At 39.0% G+C, this 19,090-nt stretch overlaps 2 protein-coding genes across 5 annotated transcripts in view; one reads left to right on the top strand and one right to left on the bottom strand.

The window, feature by feature from the left end:
- The window catches only part of INTS14 (integrator complex subunit 14), a 35,558-nt gene extending 33,571 nt beyond the window's left edge, over nt 1-1,987 (top strand). For 2 of the 3 annotated variants that reach the window (XM_027123373.1, XM_027123372.1), the window contains exon 12: nt 1,125-1,987. In XM_027123373.1, coding sequence (XP_026979174.1) covers nt 1,125-1,376 — 252 coding nt within the window. In that variant the 3' untranslated portion in view covers nt 1,377-1,987. The remainder of the gene's footprint in view (nt 1-1,124) is intronic. The other variant, XM_027123374.1, reaches the window with a different exon arrangement.
- Nucleotides 1,988-2,736: 749 nt separating this feature from the next.
- HACD3 (3-hydroxyacyl-CoA dehydratase 3) overlaps nt 2,737-19,090 on the bottom strand; it is a 32,509-nt gene continuing 16,155 nt past the window's right edge. The window contains exons 6-11 of one of the 2 annotated variants that reach the window (XM_027123357.1): nt 17,179-17,289; nt 11,747-11,874; nt 9,947-10,059; nt 8,636-8,742; nt 7,942-8,073; nt 2,737-4,423 (exon numbers count right to left, since the gene is read on the bottom strand). In XM_027123357.1, coding sequence (XP_026979158.1) covers nt 4,347-4,423; nt 7,942-8,073; nt 8,636-8,742; nt 9,947-10,059; nt 11,747-11,874; nt 17,179-17,289 — 668 coding nt within the window. In that variant the 3' untranslated portion in view covers nt 2,737-4,346. The remainder of the gene's footprint in view (nt 4,424-7,941; nt 8,074-8,635; nt 8,743-9,946; nt 10,060-11,746; nt 11,875-17,178; nt 17,290-19,090) is intronic. The other variant, XM_027123358.1, reaches the window with a different exon arrangement.

The raw sequence follows: 19,090 nt of genomic DNA, 5'->3' as shown, positions 1-19,090 counted from the left end.
AAATACGGTACACACAGCCAGCTCCAGGGTAGCATCTCTTCCAGAGAACATATGTGCTTTGTCTGGATGTTATCTTATTACCTTTATGTCTTCTAATTATGTAGCGAGCTGGTGAAATCAAGCAGAGTTCAACCAGAGAGCTGCCCAGCCCACCATGTCCCCCACTAACTGAAGCCCTAGGCCCTTGATGACCACTCCTTGGCTGTAGTCCCTGTCTCCCTGCAGAGCTGTCTATTCAGGGTGGCACACTTGTACTTCGGCCTTCTGAACTTTTCAGTTGTAAACAGATGATAGTAGAGAGGTGGTCAGAAAGCCCATTTCTCTCTTCTGGTTTTATATAACCTACAGGAAAGGGCCTCTACCAGATGGCTGTGTCAGCTCTTCCAGTGGGCGTGGAGGAGGTTATCCTCATTTTGTGCCACTGACACCCAGAGAGGCTACACACTTGCCCAGATCACACTGCTAAGTGATAGATGGGGCATTTCATATTTCTGTGCTTCCATCCACTACTCAACCTTTTGTGGTAATCTTTGGGGTCAGACCTACTGACTCCTCCAGTGCCTCCTCCAGACATGCTCATCGTCATTCAGTCTAAGGCTCCAGCCAGAGAGGCACCGGAGGGTAAGAGCCCTCTGAGGTTTGGGGCAAGCCTTTTCTGTACCTGAGTAATGGAGGAAAAGTATCCTCCATAGAGTTATGAGTACATGAAATGATGTATGCAAAGCATCTCACCATGTTTGGCCTAAGTGCTCATGCAGGAACGTGGAGAGACCTAGAGGGTATAATGCTAAATGAGATACCTCAGATCAGGAGGATGTCATTTCTATGCAGAATCTACAAAGTACCTCACCATGTTTGGCCTAAGTGCTCATGAACTGTGGTGAGGATGACCTGAGTTTCAGTCACCTGTGTCTTCCTTAGCTTTCTGATCACCTGCAGAGGAACCACTTCCCAGTCATGTCATCACACTCTCTTGTTATTGGCATCTCTGTACAAGCATTTGTTCTCATATAAAAATGCTCATTTAAGATTGGGAATCAAGGAGAACTTATACTAAGCTGAGTACTTACAAAGTATGTGATGAGGAGAACACATTTCAGGAACATCGGTGTCTTTTGTTTTAGGAGCTGAACCGTTTACGAAAGGCTGCCTTGGCCTTTGGTTTCCTGGACCTGCTCAAAGGGGTGGCTGACATGCTAGAAAGGGAGTGCACGCTGCTGCCTGACACAGCTCACCCCGATGCTGCGTTCCAGCTGACTCACGCCGCCCAGCAACTCAAGCTGGCCAGTACTGGCACCTCTGAGTACGCCGGGTACGACCACAACATCACACCTTTGCAGACAGACTTCTCTGGGAGCAGCGCTGAAAGAATGTGAAGCTGACTTCATTCTTTTTTCAAGTGAAAATAATTTAGGATAAAAACTTTTCTGGTCTGTTCACCTCTGCAGCAGCTACCCGAAGACCTTCTCAAGGCTGCCTCAGAAGCACCACTTGCAGGTTTGACTCTGCTACTCTGAGAAGGGTTCTGCAGGGTGGGCAGCTGCTCGGGCTTTGACCTTAGCTTTCTGGAGCTCAGTCTTTAAAACCAAAAGACAACTGTTGCTCCCACAATGGGCACCTCTCCTGAGAAGCCTGAAGGACTGACAAGCGTAGAGCCCACTCCACCTTCCTCGGGCACCCTAACAACCTGGGTTCTCTGTTCCTGAAATGCCCTTTACTCTTCTCCTCTCCCAACCACAGGGACATTTTCAGGTACCTAAGATTGGGAGAGGAGACTTGCTAAGTACAAGCCCAACATCACTAAGTTTCAGAATTTCCTTAGAACTTGGGCAAAAGGTCAGTGGTAACCCTTAGGTGCTTTTGGCATATCTTGAGATACAAACTTTTAGACAGCAACCATAAATGTATAAAATGATTCTTGTTTTTTCAAATTTTTTTTAATGAAAATAAAATATTTGATTTTCTATAAAATGGTTGCACTGGGAAATTTTTAATGGGTCTTTTTGCCTTTTGCTCTGTCCTATAACCTAAGTATAATTTTAACCTCCTAAGTAGCATAGATTCATCAATCTTGAAGGTTCCTTGGGTTCCATACTGACTTCCTTGTTTCTGACACTGGTTAGGCCTCACTGCTTCACTGCCTAAGCCAGGTTCCATCCAGGTAGATTCTGATATCACTGTAGTCAGTTATGGTTCCAGTTCATGAGCTAGCTTCATGACCTTAGGCAAGTCATCTAACTTCTCCAGGCTTTGTTTACATCATCAGTGCTTTTCAGATTGTTCTGTAAACCTCCTAAGGAATGGCTGCTTCAACCCAAGCAAACATGTTTTATTTAACATGCTGAATTGCTATATAGGCATACCTCGGAGGTTTTGCAGGTTTGCCTCCAGGCCACCGCAGTGAAGCCTATATTTCACTAAAGTGAGTCACACGAATTTCTTGGTTTCCCAGTATATACAAATGTTATGTTTACACTATACTGTAGTCTATTAAGTGTGCAATAGCATTCTAAAATAAAAGGTATATACCTTGATTTTAAAATATCTACTGCTAAAAAATGCTATCCATCATCTGACAACACAGGGTTGCCACAGATCTTCAATTTCTAAAAAATGCAAGTATCTGTGAAGTGCAATAAAGCGAGGTATGCCTATAAAATATTTTTTCTAAACAAAGGAATTTATCACTAACAATTTGGAAACCATTAGACTAAATGATCTTTAAACACAAGTTACTAAGATTTTAATTGTAAATGTTTAATAGAAATACACAATCTTTAGCTTTCTCAGACAGCAATAAAGGGGTTTATAACAATCAGTCACTAAGAATACAAGATTCTACCACAAAGATACAGCATAATCTGCTGTAAAGCTGATCTGCCCAATTACACATAGAAAGTCAGTTGAAAGAACACCAGAAATTAATACAAACAAATGTTGACAGAAGTTGCAGACATGCAAAATATCCTTCAGTGCAATGAACTTGTAAAAATATCAACCAGCCTATGCTAATCAGATGTTTTTACTTAGGTCAAACCAAGTTTCCATCTTGGGCCCAGAGAAATAGCATAACCCACTGAGTCCCCTTTCCCCCAGGAACAATGGGAATGGCAGAACAGAAAGAGTCAGCATACCTCAAATTCTTATATACAAACATTACTTGGTTTACTTGGAATGTATTAGGGGAAACTGATGTTTTCGACAATGGCCAAATCATAGTGTCTAGATTTTTTTCAGTTCCTCTGTTGGTGGATTTCCTGCCAGGAATTGTTAAAGGCTCAGCTGGTGGTTCTCCAGCCAAAGTTCTCACTTTGTTTTCACTGTCCTACTGCAGACAGGTGAAACAACAGCAAAATAAAAAGCAGGTGTTTTTGAGGCCTATTCAAAAACAGTTCCACCAACTCACTCTGACACAAGTAAATGGACTCAGTCAATGCAGGGGAAGGAACACTGAGTTCTTTATGTCTGTGCACAGCCTAAGACAGTTTCATAGGTATTTTTACTTGGCCTACTCTGATGTTTCCACTTTGCCACAGGCTGCATGGCCAGTTTGACCCTTTTGATCCCTGTAGCACCATTTGCATTTGGAACTCTTATAATCTCATTGTTTTCTAACTAATGTTTCATCTTTCGTGTTGAAAATAGTTCTGATTTAGCTAGGAATGAAGTAAATGATCATGGTGTTCCAAGGTTCTGACTGGTTTCTCTCAAATCACCCTGGGCCTCTCCAGTGCCCACGCAGGTTAAGATGTTGTTAGAGAGATTCAGAGGTAATATGTGTCCTCCAGCCCTACTCGGACTCAGAAATGTTTTATCAATGACTGAGTAAAACTCGATTTCCAGAAAAATCAATGCCAACCCACTTAACAAGTAGCCCCTTGGGTACAGAATATATTAGGTCCTTGTCTGAGTCACTTTCACAGCCTCCTACACAGCAACGTAGTCTTGCTTTTTTTTTTTTCCACAAGCAATAGCTGAAAAGAACAATTCCCAGCTATAAGAATGGCCAGTAGCTGGTAGCATCAGGGCACTGAAGAAGTATCTCTGGCCTGTGTGAAACAGACTGACTGGACATGGAGTGGGTGGGGGTAGGGCTGAGTCTTTTGCTGTCATTAACAGAATACACAGGAATGAACCTGTCATCAGGTATCAGTAATCCATGTCATGCAAGTACTACACTAAGATAATACAGTAAATTCAGGAATGTTACTGGGGAAAAAGGAAGATAGCCTCACTGAGAATTTAATCATTTAACTTTAAAAAAACTTTTACATCAGTACAAGAAGGTAAAACTAAGAATTATAGATTAGGCTCAAACTGGCAAGAAGTCATCTAAATCTCTCTTTTTAGTGGATCTTTTTCTTTTTTTGTCCAAAGCGCCGCCTGCGCTGTTTATAAAGATGACGGAAATTTATGTATAATCCTGAAAAAGAAAAGAGGCCAATTAGAAATGAGAATCTTTGTCTCTGTTTATAAGCAGAAGCTCTTGGGGCAGGACAGTCCCTAGTGGTCTGTTTTTCATATCCCACAGCCCTGTGCTTACTGCAGTTGCTCAGGAAGTACAACTTAGAACAAATATTAATAATGCACTAGAGACAATTCAATTTTCCCCCAGTGGGTTCTACAATTTAATTTTCTCCCATATTTTACTATGAAAAATTTCAAATATACAGAAGATTAAACCATTGTACAGTGAATACCACCTAGATTTAAACTTTAACTTTTTTACATTTATCACATACCCATTCCCATCTCATTCTTTATGTATTTCAATGTAAGCTGCAGACATCAGTACACTTCACCCCTAAAAATTTCATTAATTAGAGTTCAGTATTCTTTTTTTTCCTTTCTTTTAAGGTAGGATTTATATAAAATGAAATACACAAATCTGAAACAGAGAACCTAATTTTTAATTCAAGGCTATGCAATAATATGTATTAAGCAATAGCCTAAAAGGTATGAGACACTTTTCTAGGAAGCACACAATTCAGTGAACTAGAAAAACACAGGATTTAAGAGCCAGAAGAAAATTTCAATCCTACGTGATCACTGAGTAGTTCTGCAGCTTACTCTCACCTCAGTTTTCTCACTGTACAACAGGGTTAAAAACACTTATTTTACAGCCATTGTGAGAGAACGTATGTTTGATCCATACACAAATATAACAGGTTGTTATACTGCTTCTAAATTACGTAGATTTAGGATTTATTTCATTCTGAAGAATAAGAACAACTACATATTCATTGTAGGCAAACTATGAATACAGAACCTTGTAAGTTAGAATATGCAATAGCTTAAACAACACAAGGAAAAGCCACTAGGGTTAGTGCACATTAAAATACACCTACCTGGGACTTCTCTGGTGGTCCAGTGGTTACAACTCTGCGCTCCCAATGCAGGGGGCCCAGGTTCGATCCCTGGTCAGGGAACTAGATCCTGCATGCCACAACTAAGAGCCTGCATGCCACAACTAATACATGCCACAACTAAAGATCCTGCATGCGGCAACAAAGATCCTGCGTGCGGCAACAAAGATCCTGCGTGCCGCAACTAAGACCTGGTGCAGCCAAATAAATATTTTTTAAAATAAATAAAATACGTCTACCCTTCTAGCTTTTTTAGTAAAATATTTTAAGGGTCTTTCCAACACTTACTCCTTTTTAACACTTTCAGTAGGCCCACCTCATGGAGCCTAATTACAGTAGTACTAGATTTATCCAGTAATAGAGGTAAAGAGCTCTTTTAATGAGTGCATTTTCCAAATTGAAGCTTACTCCCTTAAAGCGCCAAACGTTTTAATATTTTTGGTGTGAAATCTTTCTGAAATGGAAAAGAAGAACAAATGGAATAAAATTTAACCTTTGGCAGATGACCTGCCCCCATAATGTATATTATTTAACTGCACTTCTGCCATGTGCTGATTCCGAGGGGCTCCTAAAGGGTGTAGGTCTCTTCTCCCCCACTTCTAAATGACCAAGATCGGGAATTCCCTGGTGGTCCAGTGGTTAGGACTCCGCGCTTTCACTGCCAAGGGCCCGGGTTCAATCCCTGGTTGGGGAACTAAGATCCCACAAGCCGCATGGTGCGGATAAATAAATAACGAAGATCACTGGGCTTTCCAGCTTCTTGGGGTTACTTTTTGTGGTCTCCCTCTCAGTCTGGGGAAGCCAGCCTCCAAGCTGGTCCCCAGTAATCCCTACCTCCTGGTATGTCATACCCTTGTGTAGTCCCCTCCCACATTATACAAGGTTGATCTGTGTAAGAAAGAGAATACAGCAAAAGTGATAGTATGTCGGGGCTTCCCTGGTGGCACTAGTGGTTAAGAATCCACCTGCCAATGCAGGGGACATGGGTTTGAGCCCTGGTTCGGGAAGATCCCACATGCTGAGGAGCAACAAAGCCCCCGTGCGCCACAACTACTGAGCCTGTGCTCTAGAGCCTGGATGCCACAACTACTGAAGCCCGCGTGCCTAGAGCCCGTGCTCCGCAACAAGAGAAGCCACCGCAATGAGAAGCCCGCGCACCGCAACAAAGAGTAGCCCCTGCTCGCCACAACTAGAGAAAGCCCATGTGCAGCAACAAAGACCCAACACAGCCATCAAATAAATAAATAAATAAATCTTTTTTAAAAAAAGTGATAGTATGTCACTTCTGAGTTTAGGTTATAAAAAGCAGTGTAGACATGATAGAAGTGCTAATTATCACTATAATGGCAATCTTATTACAATTGATAAATGTATCAAATCAACATGTTATACCTTAAAGTTATACAATATTTTATGTCAAATATATTTCAATAATAAATAAATTTTTTAAAGGCAAAAAAAAAAAAAAAAAAAGGCAGTGTGGCTTCTGCTTTCTTCCAGATCACTTGCTTTGGGGAGAAGCCACGTCATGAGCATCCACGTGGAAAAGTACTATGGCAGGAAACTGAAGCCTCCTGTCCACAGCTACATAAGCGAGCTTGCAGCAGATCCTCCAGCCCCAGTCAAGTGTGCAGAAACTGTAGGCCCAGCTGAGCTGACAGCTTGACGAAACCTCATGAGCGTCCCTGAGCCAGGGCCACCCAGCTAGCCTACTTCCTGACTCTCAGGATACACGCGAGATAATAAATGTTTTCTGTCTTAAGCTGCTAAGTTTTGGGGTAATTTGTTACACAGAAAAAGATAACCAGTATACTATCTGCTGTCACATCCTTCTGTTGCCAGGAGACCATAGAGCCATACTTCAAGGCCACCTCAAGACTTTTGTGAAATACAACAGGGAGAAATATATGTAAGTATATTAAAATGTGTTAGAACTTTATCTAAAGTAAACAATCCTCATAATTACGAAGGCTTTTAAATCTCTCATATTTGCAAGAATATAGGTTTACTTCTCTTTCCCTTCTTTTAGTGCTTAGTTTTTATGAGTTAAGGCAAAACTTTATGGTTTTATATTAAAATTAATAAATAAGCAACGCTTTACATGAGGAGTGGGGGGCTTTCCTATTGTTAGGTAGAAGCCTTCTGACGTGTCCTGGCTGCTCAGAGGCCTTTACTGCCTTCCCTCCTTGCTGCCAACTGTATCACCACCTCTGTAATCATTCCTCTGGATAAGGGATCTGCTACTGAAATTAGCAGAAGTAAAATGAGCTTTTTATTCATTTTTTATTCAGTTTTAAAAGAGCTGCTTACACTGTTTTAAACATGAAGTATGGTGAAGTCCCAATGACCTAGAGCATTTCAAGAAGATAACTCACTCACTGGAGATGTGGGAAGAAATACTTCCACACATAGCATATTCTCCTACTGGGTCTATTTGGCAAAGTAATCGTTCTCTAACTTATTTCTACTCTTTTGAAAGTAAGAATACTAATAAGGATTTTTAAAACTCTGAATCATTTAACTCTACCTTCTAAGAAGTAACAGAAAAAAGGTCTATTACAGAGCCAATACTTACCTAAAAATAATATTATAAGATAAATCTGAAGAAAAAAGGAAAATCTAACTTTGATTTTCACTGGATATGGCAATGTGAAGCTGAATCTTCCTGTTTCATTAAATATTGGAATGGACTGGATCACTGAGACAGCTGAAAAGCAGAAACAAGAACGTTTTAGAAGCAAATGAAATACAGTCACATCTACTGATAGAACCTTCTAACCCCTCAAAGTTTCTGGGTTTGTTGAAAATGCTTCTTCCTCCTCTCTTTGTACAATGGGCTCATGTCTCTTTTTTTTTCCCCCTAGCTTTCCTAGGAAATAAGCCTCCAAGCTGACAACAAGGATAAATGAGGAACAGTCATCTGATAGCACTGGGCTTCCTATTCCATAAAATGAAGAGAAAAATCCCTGACTCACTCACTAGGTGTTTGTCGTAATAAAATGAAGTCATCAATAAGAACTTGCTTTCGAAAATTTAAAGTACCATATAAATAGGAAGCATGCAGTGCATGACCACCCAGCTTCCAAACCTTAACAAAATGAGCTACTTCCTTGGAACAGTCTAGATACCAGGAGTCATGTGGAAGGAAGCCACTAGAAAGAAATTCTTGAAAAGTTCAACACCCATATTTCAGACTAAGGCTGGCAGAGGAAGAAAGATCTGGCCACCCCTTGGAATTAAGGTATAAAACCTAGAGTTCCTGAAAGTACCTTCTGCCAAACATCCCAGAGGATACAGGGGAATCCACATAGTGTAACGAAGCCATGTGAGCACCTTCCAATCCATGTCAATGCAGGAAAGCATGTAGAAGGGGTACCTATTGAAAATAAGGAATTAACATGTTAAAAGCCACTGAATGCAACCCTAGAACGTCATTCAACAATAATTTCACAATTAGCCACACATGGCTTCTTCTTAGCAGAATTATAAACTCCCATCATGCTCCTCCCCCAATCTTCAAAGGATATGAATTCTCAATAACGGCAGACTAAGTTTAGGTCTCAAAGGAACCCTCTATGAAAAGGTTCAGTATATAGAACAGATGCTCAGAAGCATTTTGGCTTTATTCCTAGTTGATCTACATTCCAAGTAGGTAAAGATGACAGATACTTTGACAGACACTTTATCGCTGCATAAATGAACATTACCAAAATTAAAGTATACAAAAGACCTCTAATCTATAATCAGGAATACTCTATTTAAAAAGAGATAACATAAAAAAAAGTTGCTTCCTCCCAAACAGTAAAAGTTAATATTAAGTACCTATAATCTCTTTCGCCTTTGTGTTAAGTAAATTAGAGGATATACTGGGTGCCATGGGATACAGACTCCATTTAAACACAATCTAGGACTGCTGATGTCTTTTCTCCCTCTTAACTGTCAACTTTACCAAAATACCACCAAACCTAGAGCTGAGAAGTCAATCTGCAAAACCAACCCTCCACTTGACTGAAAAGGGAAGAAGTATGGAGTGTGTATAGTCTGGTAAAGAAGAACACATCTACTTTAATTGGATCTTTTTTTTTTTTTTTAAAGATATTTCTTCTATTGACAACTGAGAATGGAAGAATCAGATAAGAGGTCAATTCAAACTTCAGTAATCTTGTAGTAAAAGATTCATTTCTATCATCCCTTCTCGAAGGCTAGTCTTTACTACTTCCATCCAACCTGGGATGCTCCTTCAGCCCCATGTTTCTTCAGCCCTTTCAAGAATTTTTCCATGTGAATGAGTGCTCTCTTTCCAACAAGACAGCAAGATCCTGAAGGGTAAGATCCTTTCATTTCTCTGGATCTCTCCCTCTGCTCTCCAGTGCCCAGGCTGGTATTATGATCCATTGATTGTTTAAAAAAAAAAAACTGCCTCACCTTTACAGAGCACACAGATGCAGGTAGAACTCTCCACACATAGAACCTTTATCTCAAATCAAATGAGACTCTGGATAAGACAGCAACTCCCTCAAGAAGAGAGGTGCTCCTGAGTGGGAGAAGCACTCAAACACCATCCTGGCATTTCTACCCACCTCAAAATTTCAGCTGTGCTCCATATATAAAACACAAAGAAAACCACAGCTTTGTTTTGCATTTCTTCCATGGTGCCAAAGATGATAAACAAAATGAAGTTTCTTCCAAGAAGCTATTAAAAGGACCCAAAAGAGAGAAAGAAGTTTTAAAATATATTTTCAAAAAACAACATATAAATGTATTATCTGAAACGTAACCCCACTAAATTCAAGGTAAATAGAAAAAGACTGAGAAAACTTAGAACAAGTTTAAGTACCCAAGCCAGTATTTGTGGACGTGTGTGTGTGTGTGTGTGTGTGTGTATTACACACGTTCAAACACAGTTTAAAGAATACTGCCAAGTGAACATCTGCGTCTGCATAACACAAGTTAAGAAACAGAACGTTACCAGTGTGGCACACCCCCTCCCTCCCCGTAGTAAGTAACTACTATCTTTTTTTTTTTTTTTTTAGTATTTATTTATTTTTGGCTGCTTTGGGTCTTAGTTGCAGCATGCGGGATCTTTCGTTGAGGCATGCAGGCTTCTCTCTAGTTGTGGCGCGCGGGCTTAGTTGCCCCAGGGCATGTGGGATCTTAGTTCCCTGACCAGGGATCGAAACTGCGTCCCCTGTATTGGAAGGCAGATTCTTAACCACTGGACCACCAGGGAAGTCCCAGAAACTACTATCTTGTGTTAACCATTCCACTGCTTGTCTTTATAGTTTTACTACTTATGTATGTATTCCTCAACAGTATATTGTTTCATTTTGCTTGATTTTAAACTTTCTGAAATCATACTCTATGTATTATACTCTGACTTGCTTCTTACTCAATGTGACATTCCCAAGATTCAACCATGTTGGCGCATGTGGTATTGCCCAACTCCAAAAGGCTTCACTCACATTGTATTCTACACGAATAGCATGCACTGGAGGCATGTGATGTGATGACACCGAACCTATCTTGCCCTAGAAATTCTACCATGATGCTTATTTGTATCAGTCTTTGATATAAAAAAATATTATTCCATATTAGTGGGTCACTCACTATCCGCTTTTATTTTTTTGAACTAAACAAAACAACCTCTTTCCAAGGACAGAAAACCAAGAAATAACAAGGCTATTGTATTAACACCCTTTACCATGCAAGTGATACTATCAGAACACCAGAGCTGATATGCCAGAAAAGGGCTGAACTATAAAAACAGCATCCAGAAGAGACTAGCCAAGTCACCTGATTCCCCCTGAGTCTGGGTTGGTTGTATCTAAGAATGTGTAACTGCATATAGTTAGGGAACAAGGCAAGGAAGCCAAAAGACTTTGATGTCCCATTCCTGAGAGCAATCTTCCAAATATTAGGAAACAACCTAGATGTACTGGGGGTGGGGGGGGAACTCCCCACATGAGTCAGAAGAGCCACTTTCATACATGGAAGAAAGTCCAAAGTGAAGAGAGTTCCCAGGTATTACACCACCTTCATTGACCTGAGGTGGTAGGAGACCAGGCACACCCCTATCTAAGAAGAGGTTAGGGTTTTCCACTCCTGCCTGAGAATCAAGCTTCCCTAGTTTTAAAGCTCTTTTTATAACTTTGTGATATCACGAAGATATTATAAACAATAAAATAGGCCTGAAATGGCAAAAGTCTATTTTAAAAAATATCCCTCAGGTTTCACATTTTCCAACCTATTCAGATAAAACAATGCTATTCCTGTGCAAATAGGTATTTTTACTAACTGAGACTTCCCAGCAAAGTGTGGATACCTACTAAATAAACATTGAAACCTTTCATTCCCCACCCTCGAGCTCAACTGTTCAATACCTGGAAAAGAGAAGGTATCACTGGTGACTTAGTGACTCCAATTGCTGCATTGATAGCTTCCACAACTGCCAGCATCTGGCAGAAATACATCATGTCAGCCACGGTGTGGAACGTGTCATAAAAGGACTCTATGGGACAAATACACATTAAGGGTAAATCAACTGGCAAACTCCAACAGAAGTATTTTGCGAACTAGATAACTCTTTACACGAAAGGAATTTTAGGAAAAGTATAATAAACATCCAGTCAGAGTCAAGTTCACTATTCACCCCTCCATGGGCCTGAATAGTAAATTCTACTGTTTACCAGAAAGTTAACACATAAACCCTGTATGCCCTTCTCAGTTTTAAAAGGCAAGAAAAGACACATACCTAGACTTCACTCAGTTATTATATGCTGAAAAATCTATGTATCAAAGCACAATGATAATTCTTTTCAGATCCATTATCTCATTTATACATATATCAACTGCAACCTAGCCTTTTAAAGTCTCAAAAACTGTACAATCAAATAAATGGGGTCTTCCCTGGTGGCGCAGTGGTTGAGAGTCCACCTACCAATGCAGGGGACATGGGTTCGTGCCGCGGTCTGGGAAGATCCCACATGCCGGGGAGCAGCTGGGCCCATGAGCCATGGCCGCTGAGCCTGCGCGTCCGGAGCCTGTGCTCCACAATGGGAGAGGCCACAACAGTGAGAGGCCCGCGTACCACAAAAAACAAAACAAAACAAAACAAAAAAGAAATGGTATAAACCTAAGAGTATGGAAAGTTTGAGTAAACCATAGTATATCTATTTCATGGAATATTATATAACAATTAAATGATAGTTATTCCTTATATGAGGACAACAAATGTGGTATCAATTTGGAGTGCTCCATAATTTAATATCCTTCACTTTTCATACTGATCCTCACTTGACATCCTGCATTCGTACATTCCTCTTTGCAGTGTTTCTCAGCCAGGGCACCACTGACATTTTGGGCAAGACAATTCTTTGTCCTGCACATTGTAGAAGGTTTAGGATTCTTGCCTCTCTGCCTGTTAAAGTAGTGCCTCTAAGAAATGGCAGAGTTAGGCACCTTACCAACAAAGATGACACTGCAGACACCTCAAAAGAATACAGTTTAAATATCAAATGAATAAAACAAGCCTCTTGCAAAAACTAAAAAACTCTCTAATATTCTCACGAAAATGATCCACTTTACAATCCTGCTACAAAGTCAAACGCAAAAAAATGAAGAATGGTATATAGTGTTATTGCATAATTTTGCTGGAAAAATTCCACCAATAAGTAAGTTCAAAATTTGACCAATTCTTTTCTTTGAGGAAGTAATGCAAAATTACAATTTAAATTTTTCTATATATAAGATAAAAAATTTATTCATAATTTTAAATGTCCCTTGTCAAGACAAAATCCCAATCAAATCTTTTTGTTGTCATTTACAATGAAATTCTGGTATCCTTTTTCAGGGGATTCACTTATTAATTTCTTGGACAAATTATCTTTGAAAAATGAGGTTCTCCATTACTTTGAACTAGAAAGTTGTGACTTAAGATTCAGCATATGGTAAATAAAAATAAGATCGTGTTGCTTTGCCTCTGATTTTACGGGAAATTCATCCTGTTTCAATTCAGGAATAGAAATCTGATTTCTAAAATGACTTATAAAGAATATTAATAACATTAACATGCTTATAATACTTTTTTAAAAACAAGATGCAAAATTGTACGCACAGTATGACTATAATTTTTAACTGCAGGAGAAAAAAAAGACTAAAAGGAAACATATGGAAATATTAACAGTGATGGACAATGGCTTATTCACCTCCCCTTCCATCCCACCGCACCTCCTCTCTGGTTTTCTCCCATTTTCCAAACGTTCGTAAATCAGCCCAATTACTTTTATGATTCGAAAAAACTTTTTAAAAGTTCTAAAAGGCACTCATATGTTAATGGATATAGATTTAAATAGTGGTACTATAAAATAGTATACTCTTTCTGGGCAGTATAAATCAAAATCCTTAAAAGCAATCTGCCCCTAACACATTGTAAAGCAACTATACTCCAATAAAAATTCATTTTAAATAAATAAATAAGATAAAATAAAAATAATCTGCCCTTTAATCTCGTAATTCCACTTTAGGAACTGTTCCTATGAAAGTTATATGGGTTTAGAAAGATATACAACAAGGTGCCAAGAATCTGTTGCTCTGATAGATGGGATTATGGTAGGGCTTTTGTTTTGTTTTATTTAAGTCTTTAATTATTAACACATTTTTATAATTAGAAAAATTTTTTAATTTATTTAATAAAGAAGTATTAATAGAGAGAGGCAACAGTTTCTACATAAGCCTAAGAGTTTGCTATTTCCTTAGCATGAGAAGTTTAGCACATACATGTTTACGTGAAAAAAACAAGTACATGTGTAGAATCTGCCATTCACCAACATCCTTTATTCAAAAAGAGATAATTGCAAAGGGCAAACTATGACCCTGGGTACCAGGCCCAGGTCCTTATTACACCTTTGAGGACTGATAAGAGAAGAATTACACCAGCAGCTCCATTCCAGCAGGTGGTTTAGGATGGGGCTCAGAGCCAAAATAGAAATTACAAATCCAGGCAGCTTAAACACATGACCCAGATAACTTAGCAGCTTTTGGAGTGGATCCCCTAACAGCTAGCAGGCTTGAACATTCAGAATCGATCCAACTATGTTAGGTTAAATAAATAATTTATGAATTTGAATGTACCTAGTCATTCCATGGGACTTGCGATAAATTCATACTAGTAAGAGCTACAGATCTGAGAACAACTGTCTGAGACTTCCTTTGTTTCTTTAAATAACTCACCTGTAGACCTCTGGTTACACATGACTGTAAGATACTAGGCATTTGGGAAGTTTTTCACTAGCCTGCTACTGTGCTTTGCAGAATTCCAAGGTATTAAGAAGGCGGGAAAAACAACACGCACTTCTTTCACAAGATTCTGGAGCTAATTGCAATTCACCTTTACAAAACTCAGATGGGAAAAATTTAGGACTGAAGAGTAAAATAGTCTACAGGATTTTTTTCTCTTTTTAAATAGTTTATATTTTCCATTATGCTCATATTTTTCCTCATATTTACTTTATAAAATAAGGAAAAAATTTTAAATGATCCTTTCAAACCATTTGAAAATGGTGCCTTTTCTTCCAATCATTTCACATTTATTGGTTCAGTTTTTTTTCTCCTTTTTATATTGGTGTGATCAAACTGGAAAAACAAATTTATGTTACCTTTTTAGCCCATCATAAGTATTCTTCCGTATTATTACAACCTCTTTAAATACTTTATATTTGCTTTACAACATTCCACTGAGTGAACAATCTAAACCAATCCTTCATTGCTGGACATTTAGGTAGTTTGTAATTTGTCACTAATACAAATAATGTCATAATGTATATCTTTTTGAAAAAGCTTTTCTTGTGGTTTCAATTATTTCTTTAGAACGTATTTCCAGAAATGAAATAACCAAGTTCAAGGATATGAACAGTTAAGGTTCTCAATGCACCCTGCAAAATGATTTTCCCAAAGAGCTGTTGTACTTATGGACCCTCCCAGTAGCCACTGTTGTGTTTATTTTAGCATATGTTGTCTTGAATTAAGTGTCTTTTACAACTTTGCAAAATTGATACATAAAAAATAATATTTTTCATTTCCTTCACCATTACTGAGTTAAACATTTTGCTGTGTGCTGAATTAGTTTTATTTCCTCTTATGAACTGCCTGTACATGACCTTTATTTATCTACTGGGTGGAGTTTTCACATTCTAAAATCAATTTGTACAAGTTCTTTATATGTAAAACAAGCAACAACCCTTGCCGATATTTGTTGCAATTTTCCACCAACCCTGCCCATCCCCATTTTGCTCAACTCAATATGCTTTTAATCTTTAATGTTTTAATCTTTAATCTTTAATGTTTTGGCTGGATATTTTTACATATATAGAAATTTAGGCATTTTATGTAGTCAAGTACATTGACCTTTTTCTTCATGATTTCTTCTATCACTTTTAAGGTTAGAACGTCCTAACCCTCCACATATGATTTTATAAAAATTTACTTTATCTTCTATTATTACTTAACTTTTTGATATATGGCTCCTAAATCCTTTGGGGGGATTTATTTTTGTATACAGTGTGAGAAGAGTCAAACAGATTATCTGCCTCCCAAACCTAACCAATTTTTAGAAACATTTCCCATCTAATAAAAAAAAAATGATTGGAAAATACTTTCCTTTCCACTGATTCATGATTCCTTTTTTTATCATATCCATAATCTGGAGATATATATATATATATATATATATAAAAAATGTAAGACCTATTTCTGAGCCACCTATTCTTATGCTAGTGCTATACTATTTTAATTACATTCTTTCATGCCAGGTAGAGAAAGTCCTCTCCCATTACTCTTTCTTCCCTCAAATTTTATTATCCATTTATTGTTCACAATAAAATTTCAGAATACTTTAGATCACATTCTCAAAAATGTTCTGTTGTCATTTACTTTGGCCAGAATTCTGTTAAACATACAAATTAATTTAGCAAGAACTAGTATCTATTTTTTTAATATAAATTTTTATTTATTTATTTTTTGCTGAGTTGAGTCTTTGTTGCTGTGTGTGTGCTTTCTCTAGTTGCGGCAAGTGGGGGCTACTCTTCGTTGCAGTGCATGGGCTTCTCATTGCAATGGCTTCTCTTGTTGCGGAGCATGGGTTCTAGGCACGCAGGCTTCAGTAGTTGTGGCACAGGGGCTCAGTAGTTGCAGCTCACGGGCTCTAGAGAGCAGGCTCACTAGTTGTGGCGCACGGGCTTAGTTGCTCTGCCGCATGTGGGATCTTCCCGGACCAGGGCTCGAACCCATGTCCCCTGCCTCGGCAGGCAGATTCTTAACCACTGCGCCACCAGGGAAGCCCCAAGAACTAATATCTTTATGATAGTCTTTTCATTCAGTTTTACAATAGTCCATTTAGTCTACTTAGGCTCCAAAGGGGTGAGATCCCTTAAGGACTTGTATAACTTTGACACGGTGAGTATCACATCAATTTATTTAGTTATAAATGAACTATCAAGCCGTGAATAAGAAAGGGATGTCAGCCCAAGATGTACCCCTGGCTAGCTGTGTGGATGTGGACCATTTCTTTGACAATCTCCAAGCCTGTTTTCTCATCTGTTAAATGGACAGAACATCCAGTCTGCCTGTTTCACAAGGCCAAGGGAAGTGGAAGATGTGAGCATACAATGCAAGGCATGAAGTGCTACACAAATATGGTGGGGGGTTAGGGGGTGGGAGTGGTGGTATTGTTAATACCAAAGGCAGAGACTGTTACTTTTGGTGAACAGGGGGACAAACTACTGAAAAAAGAAAACTAGCCTTGAAATTTTGCACTTGCCTTTTCCCAAGATAAGGAACCGCACAGTCATGTTGACAAATATCCAGGAGAATCCCAAGAACTGCACTAGATTATACATGAACAGGTATCCTTTCTTCAAGCTTGCAAGAGCTGAAAAGCAAAGCAAGGTGGTAAGCTGTTAAAAGCAGTAGTCACAGCAGGAGATGGGTATGTGGGGCATACTTGAATGACTTCATCCCTCTTTACTACTTGGGTGCCCTAAGCTCCCCCAAAAATACCTGGCCCAGGTCTGCACCAACCTGGGCTCCTGGTCCCATTGAAAAACAGATAAGGAAAAATTATAAGGAACATTGTAGTCCAAGGTATGTGTTCAGCAGTCTTTCCCCTCACAGCATTGAAGAGTAAGTATACAGACTTAACAAATCCAAGAGGGAAAAAGAAAAATTACTTCTGTCAAAGAATGACTGACTAGCTAAGGAGGCATTAAAAGGAAATAAAGCTATACTCAGCTCTTGCTCTTGTCATCTTAATATAATCTACAGTTTCTTCTTTTCTAGAATGTTTTTAGGTCATGCAGGTCAAACTAGCTCAAAGAGATAGAAACTGTAATAAAAATTTCTGATATTTGCTCATATATCCATCTAAACAAGCATTAACTGAACACCTACAATATACAAGATACTGTGAGTAGCACTACTGAGATTCAAGGATGGTTAAGACATGATGCTGCCCTCAAAGAATTTACAATCTAAAAACCATGTTACAAGATTGAGAGTGACAGGTAATGTCTTGTGAAAATTTCAAGGTGAGAAAAATGACTTTAGGCTGGAGAAGCATGTATCAGGCAAGTCTGCATGGATGAGATGGTATCTGATCTGGGCTTTGAAAGATGGCAGAATGAGGATATAACCAAAGGAGGAAAATTACAAACCAAGAGGCAGGAAGGAGAATAAGGGACATTAATTTTGTCTGCAGCCTAAGGGTTTGTGAAGACAGAGCCAACTATGGAATTAAGGAAGGAGTAAGGAGCTTAGACAGAGTCATGGTTGAGTCAAAGGAGTAGGGCAAAGAAAAGGATAATTCTTGAGAACTACAGAGTTCAGGTGTTGCTGCTACGTATGTATTCCTACCCACATATTTTTGTAGCTACATATCAGTGTTGCTACAGAGATATTCTGCATAGACACTTGGCTGATGCTCAAATAATCACAATTAGTGTGGTCAATCAAAAATAGCCTTATCCTAGGGGGCTTCCCAGGTGGCGCAGTGGTTGAGAGTCCGCCTGCCGATGCAGGGGACACGGGTTCGTGCCCCGGTCTGGGAGGATCCCACATGCCGCGCAGCGGCTGGGCCCGTGAGCCATGGCTGTTGAGCCTGCGCGTCCGGAGCCTGTGCTCCGCAACGGGAGAGGCCACAACAGTGAGAGGCCCGCGTACCGCCAAAAAAATAGCCTTATCCTAAGGAGCCAAAAAAGTCAGACTCGTAGAAACATTTAACTAATTAAATTTTTTTTCTTCAAAACTACAAAAATTTATTACACTTCCCCATATAAAGAACTTCTTTCATCAGGAAACTACGAATTTTGATAAAACTGTTAAAGCTTTTTCTAAGATCCTAAAAAATCCATATATAAGAATTTTTACATATTTCAGAAGTTTATCCCTATAAAACACCAAAAAATTAACTCAGATCTCAAGGTGGCCTTTTTATATTGTTATTCTTCAGCTCCACTAATCCTCTCCCCTCCTCTGCTTTTCTAAAGCAGAAAATTCCTCTAAATTAGTGGTTATTCAGTTTTTTTAAAAAGCAATAAAATGTCTTTTTCAAAAGAAACTTTATTCAGAACCCTAATACATAAAACACAAAAGCCAAGCTGCTCTGATTGAAGTAGACCTGCTTGCTTGGTCTATCCCTCCAAAGCATCTCTGGAAACCCCTGGGGTACCATGGAA

The sequence above is a fragment of the Aethalodelphis obliquidens genome, unplaced genomic scaffold, assembly GCF_003676395.1.
Source record: "Aethalodelphis obliquidens isolate GAN/ISIS:26980383/991018 unplaced genomic scaffold, ASM367639v1 scaffold26, whole genome shotgun sequence".
In the NCBI taxonomy this organism is placed as follows: domain Eukaryota; kingdom Metazoa; phylum Chordata; class Mammalia; order Artiodactyla; family Delphinidae; genus Aethalodelphis; species Aethalodelphis obliquidens.
This window is presented reverse-complemented; position numbering and strand designations above follow the sequence as displayed.